Here is a 27535-nt window from a genome sequence, read left to right on the forward strand (position 1 = left end):
TTCAGCGTGACTGCTGCGGTTCAGCTGATTCACTGCAAGAGATGCCAAACCTCTCCAAATGTGAGAGAGGAATTTCTATGTGCATGCCTTCAAGATGACTCCCGGGAGGCTGGGGTAACAAGAGCCTGAGTGAAACTTCCAGAGACGCACTTTTCACCTGCATTTTTAAATCTCCCAGGGACAGAGTTTTCCCAGGGTCACATAAATCTTAAGGCTTGTTGTCTATCTCTAAGGTTTTGATATAAGCGAAGATTTACATACCCGACAGGAGGCGTCATTCTGACATTGGCCGAGGCAGTCATTAATATCTAAAAAATAAACAAGTCACTGTATTGGAGGGGCAATTTACATTGAAATTGGGCTTAACTGAAAAGCCTTCTCTGCTCAGGACAGATAAAAACCTCCAATCAGATTTCTTGTGTGCTTCCCGTGAAATAAGGTTATTGGTGGGAACACTCCCTAGTTCTTCCAGACTGAGGTACTGAAACTTCACATCATTGTTTTAGCCACCCTTATCAGAGTACGGCCGTTTTACCAGCTAATGAACCTGATAACGTGTATGTTTTCATTTCTGTGCCCATCACTCCCTCTCCAAAAATATTCCCTCTATAAGGATTTCCTTCCACTACTCAAGTCTTAGACCTGGAGCCTGAGTATGGCTGGCAAACGCCTTCAACACCCCAGTTTCATGAAAATCAAAATTGAAACAGTCTCACTCACTTATGTCACAATTCTGACCCATCCAGCCCGGGAGGCAATCACAGTAGTAGCTGGCAATCAGATTCTTACAGGATTTGGCATTTACACAAGGTTTGGCCTCGCATTCATTTGCATCTGAAAAACAGAGAGGATGAACAGTGAGAAATGGGGTCCTACCCCACCTCCCCCCTCAAAAAAAACACCATACCAATAGTTTGTCTGAAACGAGACATTTTAATAAGCTAGCTAAATAAGAGATACTACTTTGAACATCTGAACCCTTTCCCCTAGCCATGCTCCAATAAGGAATGCTGATTGATAACGTTCCAGCTGCTGTTAACAACTAGCCCCCGACAGGACAGCAGAAAGCCACTAGGCACTTCTGTGCAAAACCCAGCGCAGCCTAGTTGCTGGGATTTAATAGCGGCAAAAAAGAATGCAGACAGCTCATTCCTCATGAGATCATCCCCGTTTGGAACCCAGCTGAACACTACTCGGACAGACGATTGACATGGTTCAAGGAATCCCACGACTTTCCCACAGGGCCTCAAAGAGCCAGGCCATTTGCATGCGAGTTATTTCTCCCAGGCCCGCTGGCTGGACCCTAGATAATAAATGACTTCTTGGTACGATGGCATGCAAACTCGCACCGCTGGCCACATGCACATCTCCCTTAATCGCTCAGATCAAGCCAGCCCCGGTGCAGGAATTCTCTTACCTAACTGGCACGTTTTGCCTGTCCACTGGGGCGGGCACACGCACTTAAATCCGTTAACCAAGTCCTGGCAGGTGCCCCCGTGGGAACAGTTATTTGGAGAACAGTCATCAATGTCTGTTCGACAAAAAGAGGAGAGGGTTGGCAATTTAATCTCAATCCATTTGACAATTAGATAATTTAATACCACCCCTCACATGAGGGGCCTTCACTTAAGAGCCAGACACCTGCTGCAAGTGACTGCTACGATGACGATAAGGCCTGATTTTAGCTTTAAATCCCCCACTGGCCCAGTTCATTTAATCCGCAACCTGAGCAGGCGGGAGAGCCAGCTGGATCCCCGGAGCATCAGCCCTCGGCAACTCAGGACATCTCTCTCTGCCTACCCTTTATTTTTAAAGAACAGTTTCATCACGGAGCAGAGGTAACTAAGGAGAGGTAAGGAAAAATAACTTCTTCGCTGGTGAAAAAAAAAAAATCATATTCTTATTTACTCACAGACTTTTCCCAAAATCACATGCCCGGGGTACCCAACCTCCCCCTTCTGCACTAGACTCCAGAGGCCTCTTAGCGATTCATCTCCTGCCCGTGTAGGAGGTGCCAGGCTCTCCTCCTGAACCTGCTCACCGAGCCTTCACACCTCTAGGAGATGGGAATTGCTACTCTCCCGTTTAAACAGGGCACAGGTTGGCAGTGACCACAGTCCCACAAGTGGTGACGGGTGACGGGGCCATGGTGCCAGCCCAGGTGATCCAACCCCGGAACCCAGCTCCTTAACCGTGTCGCATGCTGTTCTCAGGGGGTTGATGACCGTGGACCTCGGGCCTGGCTGCACCTCCGAAATCCAGGAGCTTGTGTGTGTTTTGTTTTTTGTTTTTGCTGCACTGCATGGCACGTGGGATCCTAGTTCCCCGACCAGGGATCGAACCTGTGTTCCCTGCACTGGAAGCTCGGAGTCCTAACTGTTGCACCACCAGGGAAGTCCCCAGGAGCCTGTGGAAGGTACGAACTCTCCCATTCCAAAGGGAAACCATAGGACCCAGAGACCTGTACTGGGAAGCACTGGGGTAGTCCCGGTGTGCGGCCAAGTCCCGCAGCCACTGTCACTCTGTAGCCCTGGTCCCTCTTTCAAAATTTGTCCCCACCATGAAATTCAGTAGTGACGACCTCCCCCGCAGGCATCCTCTGTACAACTTCGAGGAGAATAACCATGATTCAGTTCAGAGGAGGCACAAGTCCAGGGAAAAGGACGCAGCTACCCCACGAGCGAGTTTCTTCCAGTCGGAGATGCATGTGCTTAGTGGGGTGCCTTAGGATGGGGGTGCCAGGAGACTTCCAAGGGCAGAGGCCGGAAGCTCAGGCCAGACTCCCCACCAGACCCCCTCCCACCGAAACAGACCCATCACTGAGACCGACGTGGGACCCACAACCCTGTATCTTGACACAATACCCCCCGCCCCCCGCCAAGAAAGGACACAGGCCAAAACGCAGACTTACTTGTGGAGCACGTGGGGCCGGTCCAGCCCGGAGAACACTCACACTCAAACCCCAGGGAGGTCTCCTTGCAGCTGCCTCTGTTGTGGCAGGGATCAGAGAGGCAGGCGTGTTCCGCTGTGGACACCAGCACGGCAGTCAGCAAGGGGTGCCCACCGAGAGGCTACCTAACACTCTCCTGGGCAACCAAATCCCACTCCTGGGCCACTAGCTCGAGCTCGTTTCAAGAAATCAAAACAGGTGTGGGACGTAACCCCGCTGTGCCTGGGGCGGAAAGGAAGTCATCTTTCTTGCTAAGCTCTCCCTCCCCATTTCTCGGAGCTTCTGACCTGGGAGCTGGGTCACTGCCCCGCACACGCCGCCCCCGATGCAATCAGCAGCTCCCAAACCACCTGAGCAACTGGCCAGAGGTTTCAAAGACCCACGGAACTGCTGGGAGGACAGGTCTTAACGTTGGAGGATATTTTCACCTTTTTACGAGTCCCTAAGTGTATTTAAGCTGAGTATACAGAAAAATTAGACAAAGGGATCTCACTGCGCCTGGACCACTTACCAATTTCACAGTTGGGTCCTGAATACCCCTCGGGGCATGAACACTGATATTTGTCAGGCCCCGTGTTGCTACAAGTTCCCCCATTGAGACACGGCTGGTGGGTCCCGCAGTAGTTGAGATCTGCAAAAAGACCCCAAAGAAGTCACTCAAAGACCAGAAAGACTGTGTTCCTAGACCCATTCCTCTTAAAAAACTAAAACCGAGGGAAACAGACCCAGATTCACAGGGTTAAAGGCAAATTCAAACAGATTTAGAATAAAAGCCCCTGCAAATAAAAATAAATGAAAGTACAAACCAAATCACCGACACCCCACCCCCGACCTCCAGGTCTGCCCAGGCCCTCCCCAGACATACCTTTGTCGCAGAGCTGACCACCCCAGTTAGTCTCACAGAGGCACTGCCAGGGCTCGTTACAGGTGCCGTGGACGCACCCTGGGTGTGGGATGCACTTGTCACAGTACAGGCCCTGCCAGCCATACTGGCACCTGGGGACACACAGCAAACCCTGCTTTACCCTTTAGAACTTGCAGGAGATCGGAGCCAGAAAAACACAAGGATGCAAAGCCCAGGCTTGCTGTTTCTGGCGACAGGATGGTAGACTGTCAAGGTCTGTCCAGGGGTTCCCTCTAAGCAAACATTTTCCCAGTTGGACTGAGGTCCCCTCCCAGGCGACTCCCAACAAAAGGGGGGCTGTTTGGGGAGAGGCCAGCGCGGGGCTGCCCTCCACAAAGCCCCTCTCTCTTCTCAGGCTCCCCCATGAGCCCAGGGCGGGGGCTTGGAATAAATCAACCCCTGGGGGGAAGGAAAGGGCTCTCCCTGCAGTGACAACAATAGCCATGCGAAAGCATCTGCAGACGCAGCCCTTTGGGCAAGTTTTACACAGCAGCTTGGCTGGGCTGTGTCTCAGCAGCAAGTCATGACCCCAGCACACAAAAATGCACCAAGACACCAAGTGCGGCAGGAAACTGCCTCCCAAGGAGGCTCCCTGAAATCAGACAAGGAGGGAGAGGGGGCACCCTTCCTTGGAGAGATGGGGTAGGATCTCTGGACCCATTTCTGCAGGGAGGATGAGGAAAGCAACAGCACTTGGAACCATTTCCGTACATGATTTATGACCCCCCCCCCTCGTGGCTACTTAGGCTAATTTATTTTATAGTTATTTCTCACTTTGCACACACACACACAAAGTCAACTTGGTTTATCTCCTATTGGGGAAGGGAGTCGAGTTTCCTTTATAAGCGCCTCATTAATCGGACTCTTTGGAGGCCAAATGGTGCCTTTGATCCCCAAACAAAAACACAAACATACACCTTCACCTGGGGCAGGGGCTCAGCTACTCTCCCCTCAAGTTTCAAGCCCTCTGAAACTCTAACTGCCTTCTCAGAAATCAAGCTCTAGCAAACAGGAGCTGGTCTCGGGGCTGGGGGGGACGGGCAGCCCACAGTGGAGTGAAGGTGGGGTGAGCCAGAAACAGCGACCAGCAAATATTTCCATGACGGGGACCCGGGAAAGCCATGGTCAGAATCGCCTCCCCCGCAAAGAAGGAAAGGCTTTCTGCGTCCAGAGAGCTGGAGGTGGGCTAAAAATCCTTGTCATGGGAAAATTACAGGGATCCAGCTAATCGCTAATCATCCACGGCCGAGAGTCAACTCAGCCCCTGAGAATTCTGACTCACCACTTCCTAACTTCTAAAAGCAAGCCATCCACGCCCCAATACAAAGAGCCACCAGGCTGTGTGGTTTAAAAATCAGACAGAGGATTCTGGTTTATCTGAAACGAAACTCAGGTCTAAATGACAAGGGACTATTAAAGGAGTAAAATAAGAACAAAGTAAATCCTCTGATAGAAATTTTTTAAAAAGTGGACACTCAAAAGTTAGTGGGAGGTCACGGAGATGCCTTTGGTAAAAGACTGATATTCTTAGTTTGAAAGGTAGATATTAAGAAGGAACTGATTGGGAAATAGCATTATTCTTACTCTTTCCCTCATTCCCTTCCAGATGAAGGATCACTACACCTCTTCAATTTGCTTAATAAAAGGAATAAGAGACAGCTGAGGACCTGCCTCAGCTCTTAATTAGTGAGAGCTGGATACCCAAGCACAAGAAAGGAACCACAAGAGGCCCTGGATGACTTCAAAAGAAAACAAATAAAAATACTGACCCTAAAAGAGGCAGCCAACAAGGTTATCCCAGTTTAATAATACATGATTAAGGTTCTCATGAGAAATTGAAGTGACTTTCCTCATAGGATGATTCATTATTGAGTCTGATATTATTGGCAGGCTCGCAATAAAGCAAGACTGTGAATCCAGAAAAAGGGATTCCAGGTCGACCTGGGAGCAAGAGAAGCAGTAAAGCTTTCTCATGTGGGGGAAAAAATGAGACAAAACACACCTCTGTAATACATGATCCAAAGGACAACTGACAGGTAACTTGCCATCAGCTGTTTCTGGAGCAGGACGCAACCAGAACTTCCTTGGCGCGAAGGTTCTGTTTTGATTTTTCTTTCAAGGGAAGGAGAAGGGGATGGCCTGGGAGACCATGCAAATGATGTGTGGGAAAGTCACACCTTAAGTAAATAAGGGCCTGCGAGTCCAGGCAGGGAGTGGGAGGGAGACTTCGAAAGAGAAAGGCCTAAATTCTGGAAACAAAGCCTGCTGTTCTGGCTGGGAGGGCCCTCCCCAGGCAGCAGTGTGTTTATTCTGATGACAGGAGCAGAAATCGCGGTCGCCCTCGGCTGATATTCATCTGAGCTGAGCACGAAGCGGGCGCAGCAGAGTCCCTGAGAGCACGGCTGATCTGACTCTCCGGAACAACCTTCACAAAGAAGAGCCTGCCCCCAAGCTCGACAGTAACGCTGTTAAACACCACAGTCGGCTGCCACCAGCGATGGGGGTTCGCAGGCGAAGCCCTTCAGTCTTCCAGAAAGTAAACTTATCTTTCTGAAGTGCAGGAAGAGACAATTTCAGGCCAGCCTGGTTTTGTTTTACTTCCAGCTGCCCTGATTCCCACTTCAGCTTCAAGCCCCAGAGCTCAGAGCTCCCCGCTGCATGGAAGGGGAGCTGCGGCGGCGGGTGCACAAAGGTACAGAGGACCATGGCAGTCTTCAGGATTTTCGGAGGGGCAAAATCCTGTGGCTGTGCTCAGCCTGTCGAAATGCAGATTTCTGGGCCCAACCTAGGGACTGGGGTTCCGTGGGTGGGGGGTGGCACCCAGCAACCTGCATTTCCACACATCCCTGGTTAACTCGGGGAATGACACTCTGAGTACTGAGGTTTGGGGGCAGTGAATCCCAAAGTGCAGTCCCCCCAGCAACAGCAGCACCGCTGGGGGCCTGTTAGAAATGCAGAGACTTGAGCCCACCCCAAGCTATGGAATCAGGATCTGCGTCATCACAAGAGCCCCAGGTAACGTCAGTTTGAGATGCACTGGTTTAGGCTAAGGATTCGTAAGCTTCCCCGGGCTCAAACTGGGGTAGCTTTGGGGGAAAACATGACAGGCCCAAAGGAACCATTGAGTGTCACATTAAATCTGCTAATCCTTCAGATTTGGGAGGAGAGTAAAGTGGGCGATCATGTCAAAATGCCACAGACACCAAGAGTATTTCCTGAAACAAGCCTTTCCCAGATTGGCATGATGTACATTTCAAGAAGTTCCAAAAACTGTAATCGGGAAGCCGTGGGGGAGGTCTCCATTTGGCTTCTTGCATTGTCCGGGACCATAAAAGAACAGACTTCAAAGGCCAGCAGCAAAAGTCTACATTCATCAGGCTCAACTGACAAGATTCCAGCGCAGCCATTAACCTCTCAGCACCGGCCAGGCTCCCGCCTGCAAAGGGGCCAGGAGATTGTCCTAATCCCATTCTAAAGAATGCTCCACTTTCCCCTATTGATGGGAAAAGTGGGGGAGGGCTGGGAGACAGAAAACCAGGCGGGGGCTGGGGGGTGGAGGAGGAGAGAGACCGCAGCAAAAACCAAACCCACAGCCCTCCATCTAGTCCATTAGCACTTTAAGGGGAAGATTATAAAAACGAGTTATCAATTTACAGAACCGTTAATACATGAAGTCACTGACTGTGCCCAGAAGAGTTTTTTTTTTTTTTCCCCAAGAGAGAAGCGTGTGCATTTCACCGGACAGCTGGTATAATTTAATAAGCTTCGGATGTGCCTACTTGAAAAAAAATTTTTTTTTTTTTGGTAACGCTTTCTTGTCCTCCAAAGTAAAAGAGGCGTATTCACAATAAAGTCAGTCCTCCTCTTGTATTAAAGGGATCATTATTAGTAGGAAAAAAAAGAGTTTAGTTGTTTACCTGCAGTCACCTGGGAGTTTGCAAGACCCATGCTTGGGGCTGCAGCCCTGCCGGCAAATAGCTGTAAAAAAACAAAAAACACAGAAGGATGTGTCAGCACACTGCCAGTTTCTTGCACTGCCACCACCATGAGAATGGCCTCGTCCATTAAGCCAACAAAATCCACTATTTTAAGAGATCTCATATCAAGCCCACTGAGGTGCCCCAAGAACAAACCCAGCTTTAAACTTCAAGGCCATGCTAGCAGATCCTCAAACATGATAGCATGTGGGGACAAAATGCAGGCAAGCAGGTGGGGGAAGGGGAGCTTTACGGAGTCTCTGAACAATAGCTACGCTGCTCCCGGTCAATTCCCACCCTCGCCAAAAGCAAAAAGGAGGTCTAATCCTTCCTCAACTCTGTCATCTTCCCCACTCGGTACCCCAGCCTCCTCAGAACCCTCTGACCAAATGCCTGGTGTCTCAAAAATCCCATGGGACTCACAAAGCCAACCAGGCCAGCTTCACTTGGCAGGCTAATCCAGGGGCCAGATCTGGTGGTACTTTTTTTTTTTTTTTTTGCAAAGTATCCACACAACACCATTCTGCTTCCTTTATTGAAAAAAGTTTTTCAACAGACATTAAAAAATAGTAGGCAGATACTTTTTAAGTAATTGTTACTGATTTTTAGGACACCAACTATTTAAAATATGTTTTCTCAATCCTTTCATTTGGATCCCAGAAAGGCCATCCTTTTCACTCTTGTCTCTAATTATTTAAGAAAGCAATATTGCCCAGGAGACCTGCAAATTCCTCTCTTTGCCCTACCCTTCAGTCACAGTTCAAAAATTCGTTTTTCAACTTGAGTTTATCTTAAAGGAATTTACCAAATTATGTGAACTAAGCAGAGTGCGTTAACGTTCGTGAGGGCCTCTTACGTGGTTAACTAGAATTATCCACCAATTTGCTATGAATTAGAAGCTTTGTAAAGGTAAAGACCACAGATAATTCTGTGAACATCTGTGCATATGTGATAACTCCCTGTATTCTAATAGACGGGGCTGGGACAGTAGACAGGAGGTCTGGAAGTTTATTCCACTGTGGAGGCGTTCAGTTCACCACTCGCCCCCTCCCCTCAATACCACGGCCCCCAGAGATGCCCAGTGAAAGCTGCCGTAAGGCCACCCTGAGCCCAAGGGCTGTCATTTTTCACAAGCTGTTCAGACATTGGCTGGGCTAACCCAGTCCCACTTGGCATCTGTTTTGTGTCAGATGCCTTAAAAAGCAGAGCCTGAGAAGGGGGTTCGGGTACAGAGAAAGAGGTAGAGGGCAGCAGATGGGCAGGGGAAGAAGCTGAGCAAGAACGTGGTCTCAGCAGGAGCTTGGCCTCAGCCTGATTCCAGGGGAAACTCTGGAGTGTGAACTGTAGCCCAGAGTTAACACAAAGGGGGCTGTGGCCTTCTTACGCCCATGTCAGCCATTCACAGACTGTGAGCTGGAGGGACTGGGCGTGGAGTGGCACCTGTTTGACCAAGGACAACGCTCCAGAGAAGGAGATGTTAGCAGCCAATGCTCAGAGCGTCTGGGGGAGGGGGTACCAACAGCATCTTCGTGCTTCAGGCCTAGAAAACAGCCCAAATCTCACCATACCCAAGAAAGCCACCTGATGGCAGGGGGGTGAGAACACGACACCCAAAGTGACAGCCATCAGGAGCTGGTTAACCCACCAGGCACGCCCACACACACCTTTGTTACATTCAGGGCCCATCCAGCCTTCCATGCAAGTTTTGTTGCCATTCTGGTCGCAGGCATAGTGGCCAAAGAAGTCGTCTCTGGGTCGGCAGAACTTATTGCAGCCGAAGCCATAGTAATAGTCATCACAGGTCACGCGGATCTGATACTCAAAGTGGGCAACCCCCGTGTTCTGCTTCAGCGTCTGCCACTGCCGGCTGGGGTTGATCATGCCTGAGTGAGAAGCCTTTTCAATAATGCTGTCGGGTTCTAGAGGCAAAAAAAAAAAGGATTAATCACACCAACATTTACATCAGACGTCAGAGCTTTCTCCCCCAACCATTTTGACAACTTTTAATAACAACAAATGCACACGGCACAAATTCAAACAACACAAAAGGGCAAAAAATGAGCCATTCATCTCCCTCCCCATCATACATTTATCCTTTTTACTGGGCATGTAGTATTTCTTCGTCTGGAAATAAAGTGAAATAATTTACCTAGTTCCCAACATGTGCACTGAGGTTGTTTTGGCCTTTGGCTATTAAGCAAAGCCACAGGGAACATCCTTGAATATATTTGCCTGTATGTGGTTCTAGAAGAAAGAAATATCCCAGAAATGGAAGTGCTGGATCGAAGAAGACACACACGACCAACACGCTTCCACCCAGAAAACCCAAACCACCAGGAACAGAAGCCCCATCTGTCTGCCCTCCCACCAGCAAAGGAAACTGTTTCCCAACAGCAGTGCCAACACTGCGTTATCAGACTTTCTGATTTAATGGGTATTTAATTAAGTGATAGTGAGGCACCCTTTTGACAAAACCATGTGTATCGGCTCCTGTGAACTTCAATCTGTTTCTCTCCTTTGCCAACTTTTCTATTGCGCTGTTTGGTCATACTGGTTTGCAAAAGCTCTTTACATGTGATAGAAAGTGGCCCCTTATGGAAGGCTATTCTTGAAGAAATTTCATCATTCCAGGTAAAGGTTAGCAATCTTTCTTTTCTGGTTTTAGAGTTTTGTGTCTTGCTTTAGAAAGGCTGTGTCTATTTCTAAACTCTTCACTGGAAGCCAGAGAGTAATTTTTTTTTTAATTATAAACTTTGCCACCTCTTAAGCTGGCATTTAAATAACAATACCACGAACTTGATGCATTTCACCTTTCACCTTCGCCCAGAAGGCAGATGGGAAAAGCATTCATCCCAGTTTACAGACAGGTAGACTGAGGGTTTTTTGGAGCCAAGTCAGGCTCCTTAAAGAGTGCCTACTGAGGAAAAGAGACACGCCTGGGGCCCAAACAGCTCCAGGAGGAAGAAGTGGTCCCTGCCCTGGGGTCACCTATCACTTAGTATGAGAAGAGACAGGTACAAAAATAGCTCCAAACTCCAGGTGCCAGGAGTTCAGGGGAGGGGCGTGAAAAGGAAATGAGGCCCCGAGTCAGCACCCACCCTGGTCCTGTGTTTGTTTTCTTAAACCTGCCAGCACCAACCCTTGACGCCTTGTCAAATTCAAGGCCACCTTGGAGAGACCGTTAGGACCTGCTTGCAGTGTCTTTGTGATACTTATCCACCCACACCTCTGTTTTTCTAGGCCTAGGGCCTGTGCTCATCTGCAAGGCTAGGCAAACCCCACAGGTGACCAGGAGACGGGCACTCCTGGGCAGATTCAGCCACACTCCACTTCCAACAGCGCCCCAGCCCTCACCCTCTGGGCTTTTTACCTGTGGGCAAGACGGGCCTTGAACAAACCCGCATACCTGCAGACCTACACTCCCGGTACGCAGGAAGCACTTGCAGAGGACGCTTTCCTAACCTGAGTTTTGCAAATAAACACAGGCCAAAGAATGACAAAAATGTCCCTGCATTAACTGTGTGCTTGCTCTGCTGGTTCAATGAAAAAGTGTAGTGAGCTATTACCGTGTGATGATGAGATCTTAATAAAGGGATTACTTAAACACACTAGCCATGGCTCCTTCTCAGGCAGGCTGCAACAACAAACAATTCAGACAAGAGTCCGGGGTAATCCTAAAGGCACAGGCTGACATGTCAGTCAGTAGTTTGGTATGCTTTCTATTTCCGGGAAATGTTGTGAAGACATCATTTCAGAATCCTCAATGGGGCTAACAGGTCTGTATAACTAACTTCACACCTGCATGACAGATTTTTCCTAAGGGCCCAGAGGGAGTTGAGCGTGTCTGTGACACGCTTTCTGGCATCTGGGTTACAGAGATGCTTCTTCTAAGCTGCTGTCACCTGAATCACACTTCCTATCAGCTCAGGGCATTACCAGTGTTTCTGGGGTAGTTCAGTTGAAAGCCCAGCTTTAAGACTGGAAGGGGATATTACCAGGCCTTCCTACAACCTCGAACTGCATGAAGATGGAGCACGAAGAACCCACAACAGCCTTGCAGGCCAAGGAGGAGGGGATGAGAGGCGAGTCTGAGCAGAATCCTGGAACCACGCCAACCACAAACCTTAACCAAGAAGGCTTAACCAAGAAGGCTACAGTATAAGGAAAACTTGGTCCTAAGTATGCCAACCTGTGTTTACATATCTATTGATCAGAATGAGAAACTGAAATCATTTGCTCTGGGGGAGAGAGTAAAATCTGCACCCTTATATAGTGCAGTCCTGCAATGCAATAGCAATGACCTTGGAGGGCTGGCCTCAGAAAATACTTTCTAACACATGTACATCACCTCGGTTTCACTTGGGCCAGGCTCTGCTCCCGAGGGTTCATTGCAGAGCTGACGTGAGAAGGAATTCTCTGTTCCCAAGCTCAGGGCTCTGCCTCTAATCTGAAGCCTTGTTTGGTCCCCAAAGAGCAGCCAACCCCAGTTGGGTTGCTACACATCCTCAGCGTCTGCCCTCATGGAGGACAGTGCCTTGGGAGGGACAGAGGGTGAAGGGAGTAAAAGCAAAACATTCCAGGCAGCGCGAACAGCACATGCAAAGGCCCTGAGGCAGGAGAGAATGTGATGCATTTGAGGACAGAAAGTTGACTGGTGGGGTTTGAGAGAATATAGATATGACAGATGACAATGTGGCATGTGAGATGGAGCCGGCAGGGAGACAAGACTGGGCCATGCAAGGGGCTTTGGGGCCACACAAAGATCTGTCCCAAGGGCAACAGGAAGTTACCAAGTGGCTCTCAGTAAAGGTGACACTCAAACTTTATGCTCTGAAAAGATCAAGATGGCAGGAGAATGGAGAAAGCGCTGGAGGTGGACCAGAGTAGATAGGGGTGCATTAATTCAGCCTCTACTGTAAGAATTCAGGCGTAAGCAGATGGTGACATGGACCAGGGTAACAGCAGGGGAGGTGGAGGGAGGCATCAGGATTGGGTGTGGAGCACTGGACATAAGATTTTCAGAACTTGGAGGTGGATTAGATACGGATGCTAAGAGAGGGTGGTACACAGGGGGTGCTGTCCAGATTTCTGGCTTACGGTACTGGGTGGTCAAATGCTGGTGCCAGTCATCCATAAAGGGCCCTAGGCAGGCTCTGCTTTGGGGAGGGAAGATGACACATTTGGTTCTGAATACGCTGGAATCCAAGATACCTTGGAAGCATCGCAAAAGGGAGGCTGGACAAGCACGTGGATAAGCCACTCCCAACAAACCCCCATTCCTCCTCACCAGGGTCACAGAAGTGAGGTTCAGTGCCCTGCAGTGGGCATTCCGTGACTTTGAGGTAACCCCTCTCTTCAAGAGTAGAGGTCTGAAAGCCCTTTATTATCTCTACCCCAACTCTTCCTGTGTCCTTCCAGTGATTTTACCTCCCAGCAAGAGAGGAGAGGCTCCAGAACCCCAAAATGGGGCAGACAACCGTGGGCAGCTCTGGAGGGGCACCAGCTTCCGGAGGAACAGCTACCTGACCCGTGGGCTCGTGGAAGGCCCAGGAAGGGCCCTGCAAACACTAGGGACCCCTTACACACCTGCCCCTAACAGGACACCTGTTAGGACAGGTGTCCTAACCCAGCTCTTACCAGGAGCCAGGGTCAACCTCAAGGATGCTCACGCCACCAGCCAGACTGTGTTAACATCTGCACCAGGACATCTGAAGAGCCTGTCTCCCCCGCCCCATCCCCCATCTTCCCAATGTACAGTTACCACTGTAAGCAGGTCAGTGACATAACGCTCACCCAGCCCCCAACGCGTGTGGCAGGGGAGGGAACAGAGAACAAACAGGTGCCCATGACCCTGACTGGCATCAGCCACAGCCCAGGCCGGTCACTGCCTCCCCTCCCTCCACCAACAGCAGGACGGGGGTATCACTCGGGGAGGAAGGTCCACGGATCTGGACTTCAGATGCCAAAGCACAAGGAGTGACCCAAACGGCCTGGAGCTTCTGGCAACAGGGGCTCAGCAGTGATCGTGTGGCTCAAGGTGGGCCAGCGAGACAGTTGGGCAGCGGCTGCCTCTTGGATTCCAGGCCCTCGCTGTGCCCCCTCTGGTTATTCACCAGTCCCAGAGTCAGGAAGAAAAAAGCAAGGCGAGAAGAGGGGGAAATGTTCTTAGCAGCAAACACACCAAGGGTCAGAGAGGATGAGACACGCAGAGGGATGGGATCGGGGGGCGGGGGGGGGGGCGCACAGAGACACCAGGCCGGTCAACCCCTCCTCTTGCGCAGACTCGGATTTCAGCGTGAATCAAGTTTTCCCATGACAACCACCCAGATCCTGCTGGCAAAAAGGGAACTGGCTGGCAGTCTCAGCGAGGGAGGGGAAACGTATCTTGAAGTTACAATCCAAGAGCAAAGACTCCGTTCTAAGCCAGACAGATGCTGCCGTTTCTACCGGCATCCTCCAGGGCTTCCCCCCGACCCCAGCACCCGCCCACCCCCAGCGGCCCTGAAAAGCAGCCTGCGCTGAGAACAGAGCCACCTTTCAGAAGGGGACAAGGCCAGTGTGATGGCCGTGAGGCACTGGAACGCCAGTCACGCACAGTGTGGGAAACCCTGACCGGCTGGGGGCTCACCTGCCCAACGAGTGAAATTCAAGGTCGGTCTTTAGAGCCCAAAGCCACCTCTTCGGGCTTTATCTTTCCGATGAGAGATTAAATGCTCACTTAAAGTTTAAATGGACTTTTAAAAAGTCACTACTTTGATCCTTTCGTGAGTCTACAAGGTTTTAGAGTTGTAAAACCATTAAGATCTCTATCCCAAAGATAATCTAGGGGCTGTATTCAGGGACTGAGTTAACTGGAGATCTGTCCTGGCCACTTAATATTCCAAGCGAAAATTCTAGGGGAAGTGATGGAAAAAGACTCCACGTTGAGGTCTGGGTAGCGGGGTGGGGGGGTGGGGGCAGTGGCAGAAGAGCTCTGAAGCAGCCTGGGGACAGCTCTATCCAGCTCTGACAAGCACCGGGTGCCAAGCTCTGTGCTTCCAGACTCACTCGCTCAGCCCATGGCTGTGATACTTACGGACAGTGTCATTGCTGGAATCCCACGCCTCCACAAGCAAAGTGTAGGACCTCTGTAACACAGATAAACAACAGCTCAGTATTCAGAAATGGGGGTCAGCTCGCAAAGGTCAGGCCTTCTTGGCCTCCCTGCACGCCCTGCCAAACAAAACCATGCGGCCAAAATGGAAACTGTATTTGCTGTCGAAGTGAGGTCTTGGGCGTTTAGGTCCAGACCGACTCCCCACCCCTCCCCCTAGCACCCACCCCAGGGTGGCAAAAGACACCGGGCCCACCGTGGTCCTCATGCAGGCAGCCTGAAGTCCCGACCAAGAAATGCCACCTCTCTATACTTGTGCACACTTTGCGTATGCTTTTCCCAAACTTTCCAGACTCTAACCTTGGTGCTTGAGAAAACCACACAAAGAATTGATGCTAAGCTAACCTAACCAGGTGTTGGTACCTGGGAGTGGAGGCGCTCACCCAGTGAGGAGGGCTGGGGATTGCTGTTACACTCTGGGCCCTGGTGGGGAGGTCCCCAGGGAGGCCCCTTTTCCTTTGCAGAACCCCTTTGAAAGCCCTGTCTGTGTGAGACCATCTCAGCTCCCACAAGTATCAGGTGACTCTAGGAAGCAGGAGGGGTGGGTAGGTGCAAATAGACTCTGAAGACAAAGGCGGTAACCTAACTTGGGGGTGGGGGGGGGCAGACTCTAGGGACCACAGTATAAAAGGAAGAAAGAGCTGCACCCCATGGGTTGTATTTATTGATAAACTTATCTGTCAATAAGATCTAACATTCCAGGAATAATCAGGGTCCACTAACTAAACAAATTCCCTGGACAGTGGCGGGATGCCAGCCATTCTACTGAAGGTACCTTTTATCTTCCAGGCTTATCTCAGAATTCCACCTCCTCCCCGCCCCCCCCCCCCCCAAATCCAAGCCATTAGCAAATTCCCACTTTTACTCAAATCTTCATTTGTAATTTAGAATGAGGTCAGTCTCACAAAACACCAGGGTTTCAAGAAAACTTCTGCTATCTTGGTGCTGGGGAAATGTATCCGAAGGGGTGGAGGGTAGGGAGGAAAGGCACATGAACCCTTTTATGTACCCCCGCCTTGTCAATGGCAGGTACCAGTATGTCGGAAATAGTAGCGTATATTGATCAAATAATACCGTGCCACCTACAAGGTGAAGGCAAAACGAGAGGGGGGAAGAAAAAAAAAAAGGAACTTCATTCATAACTCAAAGCAAGCTTACTGCTCACACAGCGACCCAGCAGGTCTCTAAACATAAAAATATCTTGTGATAGACCCCGCCTTGGAATTCAGCCGAAATATGTTTCATACTCAAAGCAGAGTAGGATTCCATTTCGCTCACTGATAACTGTGGGAAAATGCTCAGAAAAGCAAGCAAAACCGGGCAAGCCGGGGCACATACCCAGCCCTCTCCCGCAAGTGGCCAGAGGTCCAAATTCATTGCTGTCGTCGCTGGTGTTTTATTAGTGAAAGTTACACCTTATTTACTGCCTCTGTGTTTCTTAGGACTTCCTACAAATTACCGGACTCTTCCCTGAGAGCACCAAGAAGTTAGGTTTCTCTACTGATTTGACATGAGAGCCAAGTCCAAATGAGGCCAGATGTGGGGCTGATTCTGGATAATGAAGCCCTTCATTTGCTGGTCACGTCAAGACCCACGTTCTCCACTTCCACATATTGTTGTAATTAATCCTCTGATTAAATGCACTGGTACCCGGGAGTTTGTTCAGACTTGTACAAGCACTAAACACATAATGCCCACAACCCCACGGAAAGGGAAGGCATCCCGGGACCGAGCTGGCGTGACAGCAATAACTCTGCTTAAAGCTCAAGGGAGAGGACATCCTTGGTTCTTGCACAAGATCCTAGAAGGCCACGCTCTCTCCCGGACTCATCCTCCCAGAACTGGGAGACCTCAGAAATCGCTGACCAACATGCCCCACCTTGAGGGGAAAGAGGAGTACAGAGCCCTTGACACCAGCTGGCATCATGATTTTCCCATGAACGGCCTTCTAGGAGGCGAAGGTGGGGCAGGGGCTGGGGGCTGCAGCACTGGCAACGAGGCGTTGGTAGAAAAATCAAGTAGCAGCAGCCCTGGACCGTCTCTCTCCCTTGTTTCAGAGAAGGGACTGTAGTTCTAGGACTCGCCTCCTGGGGCAGGAGGATTCCTCCCACCCAGCCTTCAGAGAAAAGGATTCTCTCCAAGGCTCCTATTAGGAGGCGCTCTTAAGCTCCCACTCCATCCCCACACTATAGATCAACAATCGAGATAATTTGGCAATGATTATTAGTTGCTAGGGAACTTTAATTTTTCCCAGGCCCACGCTTGACCTCTGTACATCCCAGAATGTACATCCAGACTCCGGGATCCAGACCATGTGCACCTTATGCCATCAAGGCCGGCTACCAGGCCCCAAACTGGCATTCCGCTACAATCACATCACACCCAAGTGGCCATGCAAACCTAACCCTAGAGAGGCCAAGTCCCAGGGCCCTTCTCACGGCTTGGGAAGGGGTGCAGGCGAGATGACGGGCAGGTGTTTCAACTTATTAACAAGTTCATACAAAAAAAAAAAACCAACCCGCAAAAAACATAAAAGACAGCAAACACCTGGATTTTTCTTGGTTTCAAACTATGAGAACAGGATTCTTATAAAAAGCTACCTGGCATTCATCTATTTTTCCTTAAATTTTTCCAGAAAAATGGCCTGGGGGTAAAGCAGGAGGGATGGGCGGCCAGCAGATCTTCAGTCTGGGTTCACAGTGTGAATCGCTTCTGTCCTTCCCAGCTCCAGGGAAACCTGGCAACACGGCAGCTGGTTCTCACTCTCGTGCAGCAGGAAGGAGCAATGGTCAGCTTTCAGGAGGACCTCTGGGGAGGACACCCATGGAATTCTACCTCCAGGAGGGTCCTGGCATCGAAGGGCCCCCGGCGCCTCCTCCCGCCCTTGGCACTGGGGCTGCGGGAGGCCTGTTTTCCGCGCCCATCCAGCCCCATGGTGGTTACCTTGGCACCAAGCGGAGTGGTAAGCACTTAATTGCCATATTAAGAAGGGGGGATGTGAGAAACAAAGGTAATTGTGCTGGCAGCTGAGAGCTTCCTCTTCCTGGCAACAGTGGCAGCCAAACCAAGCCCTGAGAAGCTGCTGCTTCCCCTCCTGCCAAACAGCCCACCATGCAAACGGCACACGTGCGGCATCCAAAAGCCTGGCCTGCAGGGCAGGCGGCAGGGAGCGCGCCCTGGGAGCGCCCACAGGGCCATTGTACAGAGTCATCGGCCCCAGGTCGGTCTGGGGCCCTCTGCTCTGCTGACTCAACTGTCGCTTCCTGAGGCTGGCCCTGTATCTGCATTATTTGTGGAGAGGCTGCATTATTCCCTGTAATCCTCATTTCAGTCAATTCGGCCACACTATTGTCCTGCCTGCGTCTGGGTGGCCGGAGTATAAAACATTCCAAGCACAAACATATTCAATAAAGGCTCCAGAGATGTCATGAGTGGGTACATGCACGCTCGCCCCGACGATTCAAGTGTGGCAGGGTTTGGGCAAGGTGAGGCACGGAGGGAGGACAACCACCCCATGGCATCCCAGCTGAGACCTCAGTCACAGAAAGCAATTTAGTCTGCAGGGCTTGACATTTCAATAGAGTCTGATCTGGTTACAAAGGGTGATTTTCTCATGAAAGCCCACCTCAAAGACTCACCAAGCGGGGCCCCGAAGCTCATATCCAGATTTGAGACTCTCAATGAGAGGCCCCCCACCCCCTTTCCCATCATTACCCCTACCTGTTTGAAAAGCATCCCACTGATAATTAAATGCACCAGTTACAAAAGGGTGGCGAGGTTAATAGATAGAATACCGAGAAACCAGCCAAGCACAACCGTCCGGTTCACACAGAGCAAGCCTGAACAAGATGCCTTTCTACTCGTTTACCAGAAGCGCATAAAGACTGGGCTGAGCTGGTAGAGGGCCTTGAATGTTTGACTATTTATGTGCCACTTTTAACCACCGCGAGCCACGCTGTTGTGTCCTCCCAGCACATGCAATGCACCAGAGACAAATGTCACTGGTGCCATAGAAACAAGGGCCACCGGGCAGGGTAGTGCACGCGGTGATCAGAAACCAGCAAGAAGTCACAACACAGCCCCTCACCCCCGCCCCATTGCCAAGCTAGAGGCAGGACATTTCTGAACCCAGAACCCTACCCCTCCGCCTCTACCATTCTAGAAAACACAAGAATCATCACTTCCCATGCATACTAAAACAAGCATCTTCCTAAAGTTGAAAACTAGGTTAGGTTTGTTTAGGGCTAATTTTTTTTTTTTTTTTTTTTTAATGCATTTAAAAGCTGGAGCAGCTTGGAACCTCACCATGGGGGTTGAAGGGGCAGAGGGAACATGTCTCTGAACATTTACCAAGGGGGAGTTCTCAGGAATATTTGCCTTTATGGATGACCATGCTGATTGTATGCACATCCAGAGATTACGCATTCTTACACTGTAACTAATCTTGAAAGCCTGGCATTGGAACCAGGTTCTGGCCCTCCTACAATGGGCCAGTGGCTGCCATGAATCCGGCCAAGGCCTCTGTTTGCATTCCTGTTTTCAGATCAGGACGTGAAGACTCCCTGTTGCCTTGGCTTCGTTTTTTCATGAATAACATTTTTCCTCTATGCTAAACTTTCCACATACCTTCCATCCAAAAGGTCCCTTACAACTATTTGCTGTAAAGATTTTAGGCAGCATTCAGATTGCTGGCTTTCTGGGAGGCTACGTGCTTTGTAAGTGGCTGCTGTCTCTCCTCCTTACCCATCCAACTCCCCCAAAGAGCCTCCATGCCAAAAGCTTCACCATTCTTGAAAAATGTTTGAAGTCCCTGTAGAATTATGGGTGTGGAGCTGGTGGGTTGTAAACTCCTATAAGTACTGGAGGTTTGAGTAAGTTGCTAAGAGACAAGACAACAAGGAGGAAGAGCACACAGAGGTTACACCTGGAAGAAGAAAGAACTATTAGAAACCAAGTACCTTGAATAGGGATTCCATGTGGGGAGCAGCCATTCTGCAGACACTTAGTACAAAGCAAGCATCGCTCAACTTTCTCTCCAGCCTGGTTTTGCAATGCAGACATATCGTTTCATCACTCTAGTTCGAGGTAGGTATCTTAGGGCAAAGGGTGTTTTCCCCATACACAGAAAGTCCCTTGCTCTGAGCACGTACACACGTGTGCTATTTGTATGCACGCATGCTGACCACGTGGGTGGCACATTCTGACTGCAGAAAGGAGCCAGTTCAAATGAGAATCCCATCCCTCCACGTGGCTACCCATCTGCGGAGGCCTAGGGACCCGAAAACACAGAGGAAGGTATAAAGGCAAGGGTATGTCAGTTATGGTCTGCGACTAACCTTATAGCATCCAATTTACCTAAACCCCTGGCCGTTGGTCATTCAGGCCTCAAGTGTGAACGGGGCCAAAGCTGGCATCCCTCTGGTATGCAAGAATCACACTTCATTGCGTTTTCCTAAAAGATGGAAGTTGATCTCAGCAAGCCTTTTATCAATGTCAATGGCATTTAAATATGAGGCCGAGAGACCAGGTACCTGAACTGCTTCCCCCCAAATTTCTCCAGATTCACTTCACTCCAGGGCCAGCAAAGCATCAGTACAGCTAACTGGGGTTCTGGATTTCCTAAAAAGCTTTTGGGGCTGGGTAGTGGTAATTACACTAATGTATTTTTAATTAGCAGGCACTCCTGGGATTTAGTACTAATTTTGGGAAGTACAACTTAACCATTTCAGTGATTTCTAAATGGTTATTCCCCAATCATTTCCTGTTGAGCCTAATTACCTCCGATAATGTATGGTCTTATCACTGGGTCCCCTGATTGGAGGATCATAAATCAGGCTAGTTGCTTCAAGTCAAGCCCCTCCGAGCAGTACCGCTATGCTTATTAGAAGCCACGAAAGAAAACCATCACCAGGCTGCGGCAGTGGACCCCAAGTGGGACACAATCAGATACTGTCTGGAGGGCAGGCCCACAGCACAGAGCTTCTCACAAGGACACTGGCCTGTGGATTACACTTCATATCTGACCAAATCGTTTTCTCCTCTTCCTCTTCAGAACACAAGCAGTTGCTTGATTGGGGTCATAATTCCAGACAAAACACATAATTACACCACCTTCTAAAGTGACCTTCTTTTGTGCACCCTGAACCACCTCTCTGCCACTGTCAGCAAACTTGGGAGGAACCACGTGGACGCTAATTGTGGCTGCCTAAGGGTTAGAAGGTTAGGGGCCGGGAAGTCCAAGGTGGTTTGTTTTTTTTTTTTAAACCCTGTATCCTCCTTGTTCCATCTTGAATTCTATACCAAGTTCAGCTATTACCTATTTAAGACATCAGCTTTAAACACACACTCATTAACATTTAATTGCCAAACTGAATGAAGCTGTGCGATCTACTTCAGTACTAATCCAGCTACCTAAGTGCTTTCACTTCAGTTAACACTCACACTGGAATCATTCTTGAAAGTTACAGACAGTGGTGTTTCTCCAACCGTGCTGGGGAAAATAACACGGCACACCCCACCTCCACTCTCTCTTGGGAAGTCAAGCTTACGCTGCACAGCAGGCCTTTTTGGGGCGGTGGGGTGGGGACTTGTTTATGAGGGACACAGGCATTTGGCCCAGCTTCAAAAGAACCACACTCTCAGTGTGAGCTCCAGCCGTCTCCCCCATTCTAGAAAAGCCGAGAGTCTATTTCATGGTTGGTGACCCGTGGGGCCTGAAACCACAGACGAGCACCAGCAAATCAATCGTCTCCCTGCCCTCACACACCACTGCCGCTCTTCCCCATCTCGGGCTCTCTGCCAAGTGTCAAAAGGAGGCAGACACACCTTCTGGGTCACTTTCCCCAGCCAGCCAGGAGAGCAAGGCTCCCTGTGTTCATCCCAGCCGTTTCTCTGACCCTCCTTCTCCAAGATGAACCTCAGCCAGCCCTGCAGCTTTTCCACATCAGTAATAAGATTCCTTTTATGGTCTTGTGAAAAGCGAGGGGCTCCGGACTGATCCTCCAGGCGGGTGGAACCACCTGCAGGCCCCTTCCCCCTACCTCCAGACACTCGGACAAGGGCAAGGGCAGTCAGTCGTCACAGTCAACTTGGGCCCAGCCAGATCAAAAAGTGGCCAACCTCTTTAGCTTAAAGTTCTCCCTAAAGGGGATTAACAAACAAGATAAACACTCTTTGTAAAAATGAGATCCCACAACAGACTCAGTCCTCCATTCTCAGAGAATTCCACAAACCACAGGTTTTTATAAGCCCCTTTTACTGGTATGTTTCTGATAAATGTCTCATCTCACCCAGGCAGAGGGCACTTTATAACGCCAGCCCCAGTCAACACGGGCCTTGAGAGCCACCCCAAGCTTCTCACACACTCCAAGGCCGACTCTCTCCCCTCCCTTCCCACAGTTGCGATTCCAGCCCTAGCCCGCGATAGGAGGCAGCAGAGTGCGCCCCATCAGAGCACGTGGCGAAGAGTATTCCGCAGGGCACCGACCTCCCCCCTCTCCCCACCCACCCGCCCAGCACAGGCCGGGCCAAGCCCCAGTCCTGGTACTGAGTCACGCCTCCTGGACGGCAGGAGCGGGGCAGAGGGCACCAACATTTTCCCCTTTCCTCCCCTTCTGCAATCACACTCATCTTCCTTCCACCCATTTCGAGACGTTGCCAGGGCCTGGCTGCAGGGTCTGCCAGCGGGGCCCGGGCCTCGAGCGGCTCCGGAGTCGTGGGTCTGTGCACTTGCACCCGCATGGGCTGCCTCGCTCGGGCCGCCCCTTTCAGGCCTCGGCACGCCCCCCGACGCTCGCGGGGCCCGCGCGCCCACCGGACGAGGGCGCACCCCCGCCCTTCCCGGGGAAGTTTGCAAACACAGCTGTTCCAGAGCCCGGGAACCGCTGGAAGTGAGGCCACAAGGGCTACGCCGCGCGGGGGCGAGGGCAGGAAGGGGCCGGCAGGGGGCGGATGGCTCTCGCGCCCACAGCTCTGGGGAAAGCCCGGCCGCCCCCCGGCGGCGGCCGCCCCCGGGCCTTACACTCAGCCCAGAGCGCGCCCCCGCACGCACCGAAATCTCCCGGGGAGCAGCGGGAAGTGGGCTCCCCACACCCTCCAGGAAGGACACACCCGCCCTCCCGGCTGCTCACGGGAAACGCGAGGGTGCCAATTTGGACGGCGTTCGGAGGCCAGAACTGTGCCGAGCTGCCTTCCCCGGCGCATCAGGTTTAATAGGTTGAGCAAAGATCATCTATAATGACCTCCTGGCTCGGGCGGTTACTCTCGGGCCTTCACGTTGCAAGTTTCAACCGGCCTTCCTAGGAGCCTTGCCCCACCACCCGCTCTGGGGTCCCACTTTCGAGCGCTTAGCAAAAAGCACTGGGGCTGGGGCCTGCCGAGATCTAGCTACAGAGCCTCGGCTCCCTAACCCCGCCACCACAGAGACATCCCGGGTTAGCGCCGAGCTTCCAGCCAAGGCCCTTTAAATCCCTCTCCTCTCGCAAGAGAAAGCAGAGCTCGGCCCACGGGTGCAAACCACGGCCCGGCCGCCCGCCGGCCGGCACTCACCGGCCAGGCAAAACTGAAAGGCAGCACGATGCGGTTGCGTTCGTTGCCGCGACTGGCCTTGAGGTTGAAGGTGTTGCCCCCGATGACAGGCGTGGACCCCGAGCCGAAGCTGCAGGGCCCCCCGGCCGTGACGCGCGACTGGTACTCCTTGAGGCACACTTTGAAGTACGTGTCACACTCGTCGCGGGAGCACTTGCGGTCCCCCGGGTTCCGGGCGCCGCCGCAGCAGTTCCCGTTTTGCAGCTCCCCGTTCACGTTCTGCATGGAAAGGATCTCCAACTCAAACTGGCCGGAGGCCCCGCACACCTGCCGGCGAGAGAGGGAGGGAGGGAGGTCAGCGCAGGGGAAAGTTGTTTTCTTCGAGGGTGGAAGTGGCGACTCCCTCCCCGCCCGCCCCGACGAGCCCTTGGCGCCAAGTGAAAATAATTTTACAAAACTAGGTGCAAGGACTCAACGTGATTCCCGGGCTTGAGAGGCTAGAGTGTGGGAGCAAACCGATACGACTGCCCCCCCACCCCGGGAGCAAAGGCGGAGCGAAGGCGCGCTCTGCCCAGCCTGGAGGGTACATTTAGGAGCCGGGGGGCTCCCCCAGCCCAGGTGCAGCTTCTCGGGCGCAGGGGCTGGGGCGGGAGCCGGCGCCCCAGGGCTACCGAGCCCGCTCCAGACGCTCAACCGCAGGCGTCCGGGGCGCCGCGAGGGAAAGAAGAGGACGGGTCGGGAGAGTGGCCCGGCGGGCTCTTACCTTGGCTCGCAGGGCGCAGAGCAGGGCGAGCAGGAGGCTCAGGGGGCGCCCGGGCCGGCCGCGCGTCCGTGGGGACCGCATCGCTGCACCGCGCGCCGCGGGCACTCGGGACGCCGCCGCCGCCGCCGCTGCTGCTCGCGCTGGTGCTGCCGCTGGTGCTGCCGCCGGTGCTGCCGTCGCCGCTGCCCCTGCGGCCGCCGCGTCCCGGCTCTAATATACTCCGCCGATTGGAGCATGCACGACTGGAAAACAACACCACTTTTCAAAAGCCCTTTCAAGAGCGGCCCGTTCCAGAAGGCAAAGAGCCAGGCCTCCTTTTATTATTCTGATCGCTTCTTTGAGGCGCTCCCCCTCCTCTTCCACCTCCCGGCTTTCTTTCCTTCTCTCGAGCTCCCCTTCTTTTATTATTATGATTATGCGCAGCCTTTTATTCCCTTTCAGATCAGCTGCTTAGAGAGGAGGGAGGGAGGGGAGGAAAAAAAAAAACAACCCGAACCCAGCTCGCGGGCCGGTCGCAGGTAACACAATGACGCGTGCCCGCCCGGCTCTCGGAGAGGGACTCAGAGAGCCCGTCTGGGAGCCGCGGCCGGGGCTAGCCACCTCTACCCAGCGCGCCTGGCAGGCGCATGCGCGCTTATTAATATTCATGAGGGGCGTGTCCACCCTCGACACGCCCCTTCCCTCCCGTTGGATGGGGTGGGGGAGTACAGGGAGGAACTTGGAAGGGGCAGGGGGCTCAGGGTCGCGCAGGACTGCGTAGACGTCTGGGGGGCCCAGCGCAGACCCCCGCCCTCGGGCGCTTTGGGCCAGGCGGGAAGGGGGTAGGGGGTAGGGCGCGGGGAGGAACAGGAGGTCTCCGTTGCTCTGGGACGCGCTAAGCCAGTTAGACGCCCGGGGCCCCCCGCGCGGACCGCCCCCTCGGGCACCTCGGGCCGGGCGCCTCTGGTCGCCCGTCGGGGCCCCAGGTGTAGGCCCCGCGGCGCTGCCTTAGCAGTCGGAGCTGGGCAGCTTCCGCCTTCCGAGCCGCCTGCGTCAGCTGCGGCTTTCGCCCCGGGAGGAGGGCCTGCCCGCCGGGAGCCGGGCCGGCTTCCCGCGAGCGAGCGAGAGAGTCGCCCAGAGCGCGCGGCTGGCGGCGGCGGCGAGGCTGGCGCGCTGGCCGCCGTCTGCTCGCCCCGCGGAGGCGACCTGGGCAGGCGCTGCTGGGAACTTTGAAAAACTTTCCCGGAGCCAGGCTGGCCGCAGATTCGAGGGGAAGCCTCGGCCGCGCCCTACCCTCTCCCAAACCCGAGTCTGCGGAGCCTCGGAGGGCTCCCAGCTTCCTTTCCAAACCGCGCCGGGGCAGAGGAGGGGAAGCCGGGGGCAGAGGGCGGCTGGCACGAGGGGCGGGGAGGGAGAGTCCTGCGCAGGCTTTGCGAGAGGCAGGCAGAGATGCAGATGGGCTGGGGCTCGCACCCTCCCCGTCCCGCTGCCCAGGCCGCAGTGCCGGGATTGCACCTGTAGGCGGCCTCCGAGCAGCTCTGGGTGGCCGGAGACTAGCCTGGAAGACTGTCTCACCGCCGTCGCCCGGCAGCAGAACTTGGCTTCTCTGGGGTGGCAGTGGAAACCGATGCTATTTTCTACCTTGAGGCGAGCCTCGCAATTAACAGCGACACTGTAGGTCACAACCAAGGTCGAAGGAAACCTGCGGGCTGGCAGACGCCTCTGCCAACCCCTCTGCGGGAGGACCTGCTGCTGTGTTGGAGAAGATCTCTTTAGGGAAAAGACTGATTTCCCCTGAAAGGTGGACAAAGTTTTGACCCCTGTATTGGGTACGTCCTGAGGAAAAGGGGCCGGATCGTGGCTCAAACCCTCCGAAACTGGGGGGCATGATGGGCTGCAAGGGTGAAAGGAAAATATTTTCCAACATGCTGAGTTATGAGAAAATAAAACTGGCTAATTTGTGGTTATTTATTTACTGCGTTTAATGGGTGGATCAACATGGACAATATTTTCAGTACTAGATCTCATCACGCTAGGGAATAAAAGAAAGCAGCTAACTGACCTCTTGACATTGGTTCAAAGTCACCAAGGATGGTTTAGGAATTCTGGCATTTTAACAGCCTAAGAAAGGCACCCTCTCTCTTTGTTGTTATTTATTTATTTATTGACCTTTCCACGTGGCTTGCAGGATCTTAGTTCCCCGACCAGGGATTGAACCCCAGCGACCGCAGTGAAAGCACCGAGGCCTAAGCGCTGGGCTGCCAGGGAATTCCCAGAAAGGCACCTTCTTAATGGTGATGTGTCCCATCTTGATGATCATTGATGAGAGAATTAGTCCGTATTTTGGAAAGGACGTATCCAAGAGCAGAGCCATAAGCAGTAGCAACCTGGGTGTTTTAATGTACCCCAGTCCCCACTCTTCCCCATTATACTAAATGCAAGACATCCAGTTGTCATATGTAATCCCATCTAGACTTTTCTCACCAACGTTTCCATACAAACCAATCTCCCCTACCTCCTATCTGCCCCTTCTCACCTCTACCCCCAAATTTTCCCTAATTAGGGTGCTAAGGAATGGTTTAAAAGCAAAATGCTGGTACTGGAAAAAAAAATTCACAAAGGGCTGGTAAGGTCTTCAAATGTGCACTCCTTGGAGTTCCCCATATTTGAACCTGTTTTGATTCTGTGCCCCTGTGGCCTGTTCCCCACACACCCCTCAGGAAGGAGCCAGGTGGTTAGCTGAAGAGTTTAGATCCAGCCACCTGACTCAGCTCGAGAGGGCTACCTGAGATGGCAGATGCCTCCAGGTAGGGATCTGGTGCGCATGTAAGCCGAGGTCAACTCCAGGCCACAGGTGAGTTTAGCCCCCTTGAATAATAAGAGAACATAGATTTGTGAGGGATGGAAACTATCTGATTAACCCTAACCGAAATGTCAAATCACTAATAAACACGAAATTCTCATGCCAAAGAGCATGGTGCCCCTCACCCTTCCTGAGCTTGGGAACCTACTTTTGGAGAAGACAGTTGTGGGCTAGAGGGGATTCTTTGGAAAATTTTCAGTTGAGACTCTTGCAACTAGTTGGTACTCCCCCAAAAAGCCAGTCACGTTTCCCACAACAGACATCAAGTGGACACTCTACCCTCTACTTCCTCCCAGCCAGTTCTCAGCCTCCCTCCCTGGAGAATGGGGAACTACTGCAGAAAAAACTCACATATGCAGACTCCGCCTTGGCCACTTTGCATCCTGCCTTTGGGTGTAGCCTATAGTAAGTGACCACTCC

The 27535-nt window shown here is 52.1% G+C and overlaps 1 protein-coding gene across 2 annotated transcripts in view; it reads right to left on the reverse strand.

The window, feature by feature from the left end:
• JAG1 (jagged canonical Notch ligand 1) overlaps window positions 1-24870 on the reverse strand; it is a 33667-nt gene extending 8797 nt beyond the window's left edge. For both annotated transcript variants that reach the window (XM_059898762.1, XM_059898761.1), the window contains exons 1-11: window positions 24274-24870; window positions 23532-23837; window positions 14907-14958; window positions 9496-9750; window positions 7772-7832; window positions 3816-3946; window positions 3462-3581; window positions 2912-3025; window positions 1418-1531; window positions 721-834; window positions 262-308 (exon numbers count right to left, since the gene is read on the reverse strand). In XM_059898762.1, coding sequence (XP_059754745.1) covers window positions 262-308; window positions 721-834; window positions 1418-1531; window positions 2912-3025; window positions 3462-3581; window positions 3816-3946; window positions 7772-7832; window positions 9496-9750; window positions 14907-14958; window positions 23532-23837; window positions 24274-24354 — 1395 coding nt within the window. In that variant the 5' untranslated portion in view covers window positions 24355-24870. The remainder of the gene's footprint in view (window positions 1-261; window positions 309-720; window positions 835-1417; window positions 1532-2911; window positions 3026-3461; window positions 3582-3815; window positions 3947-7771; window positions 7833-9495; window positions 9751-14906; window positions 14959-23531; window positions 23838-24273) is intronic.
• Window positions 24871-27535: the final 2665 nt, after the last annotated feature.

This window comes from Balaenoptera ricei, chromosome 15 (genome assembly GCF_028023285.1).
Source record: "Balaenoptera ricei isolate mBalRic1 chromosome 15, mBalRic1.hap2, whole genome shotgun sequence".
In the NCBI taxonomy this organism is placed as follows: Eukaryota; Metazoa; Chordata; class Mammalia; order Artiodactyla; family Balaenopteridae; genus Balaenoptera; species Balaenoptera ricei.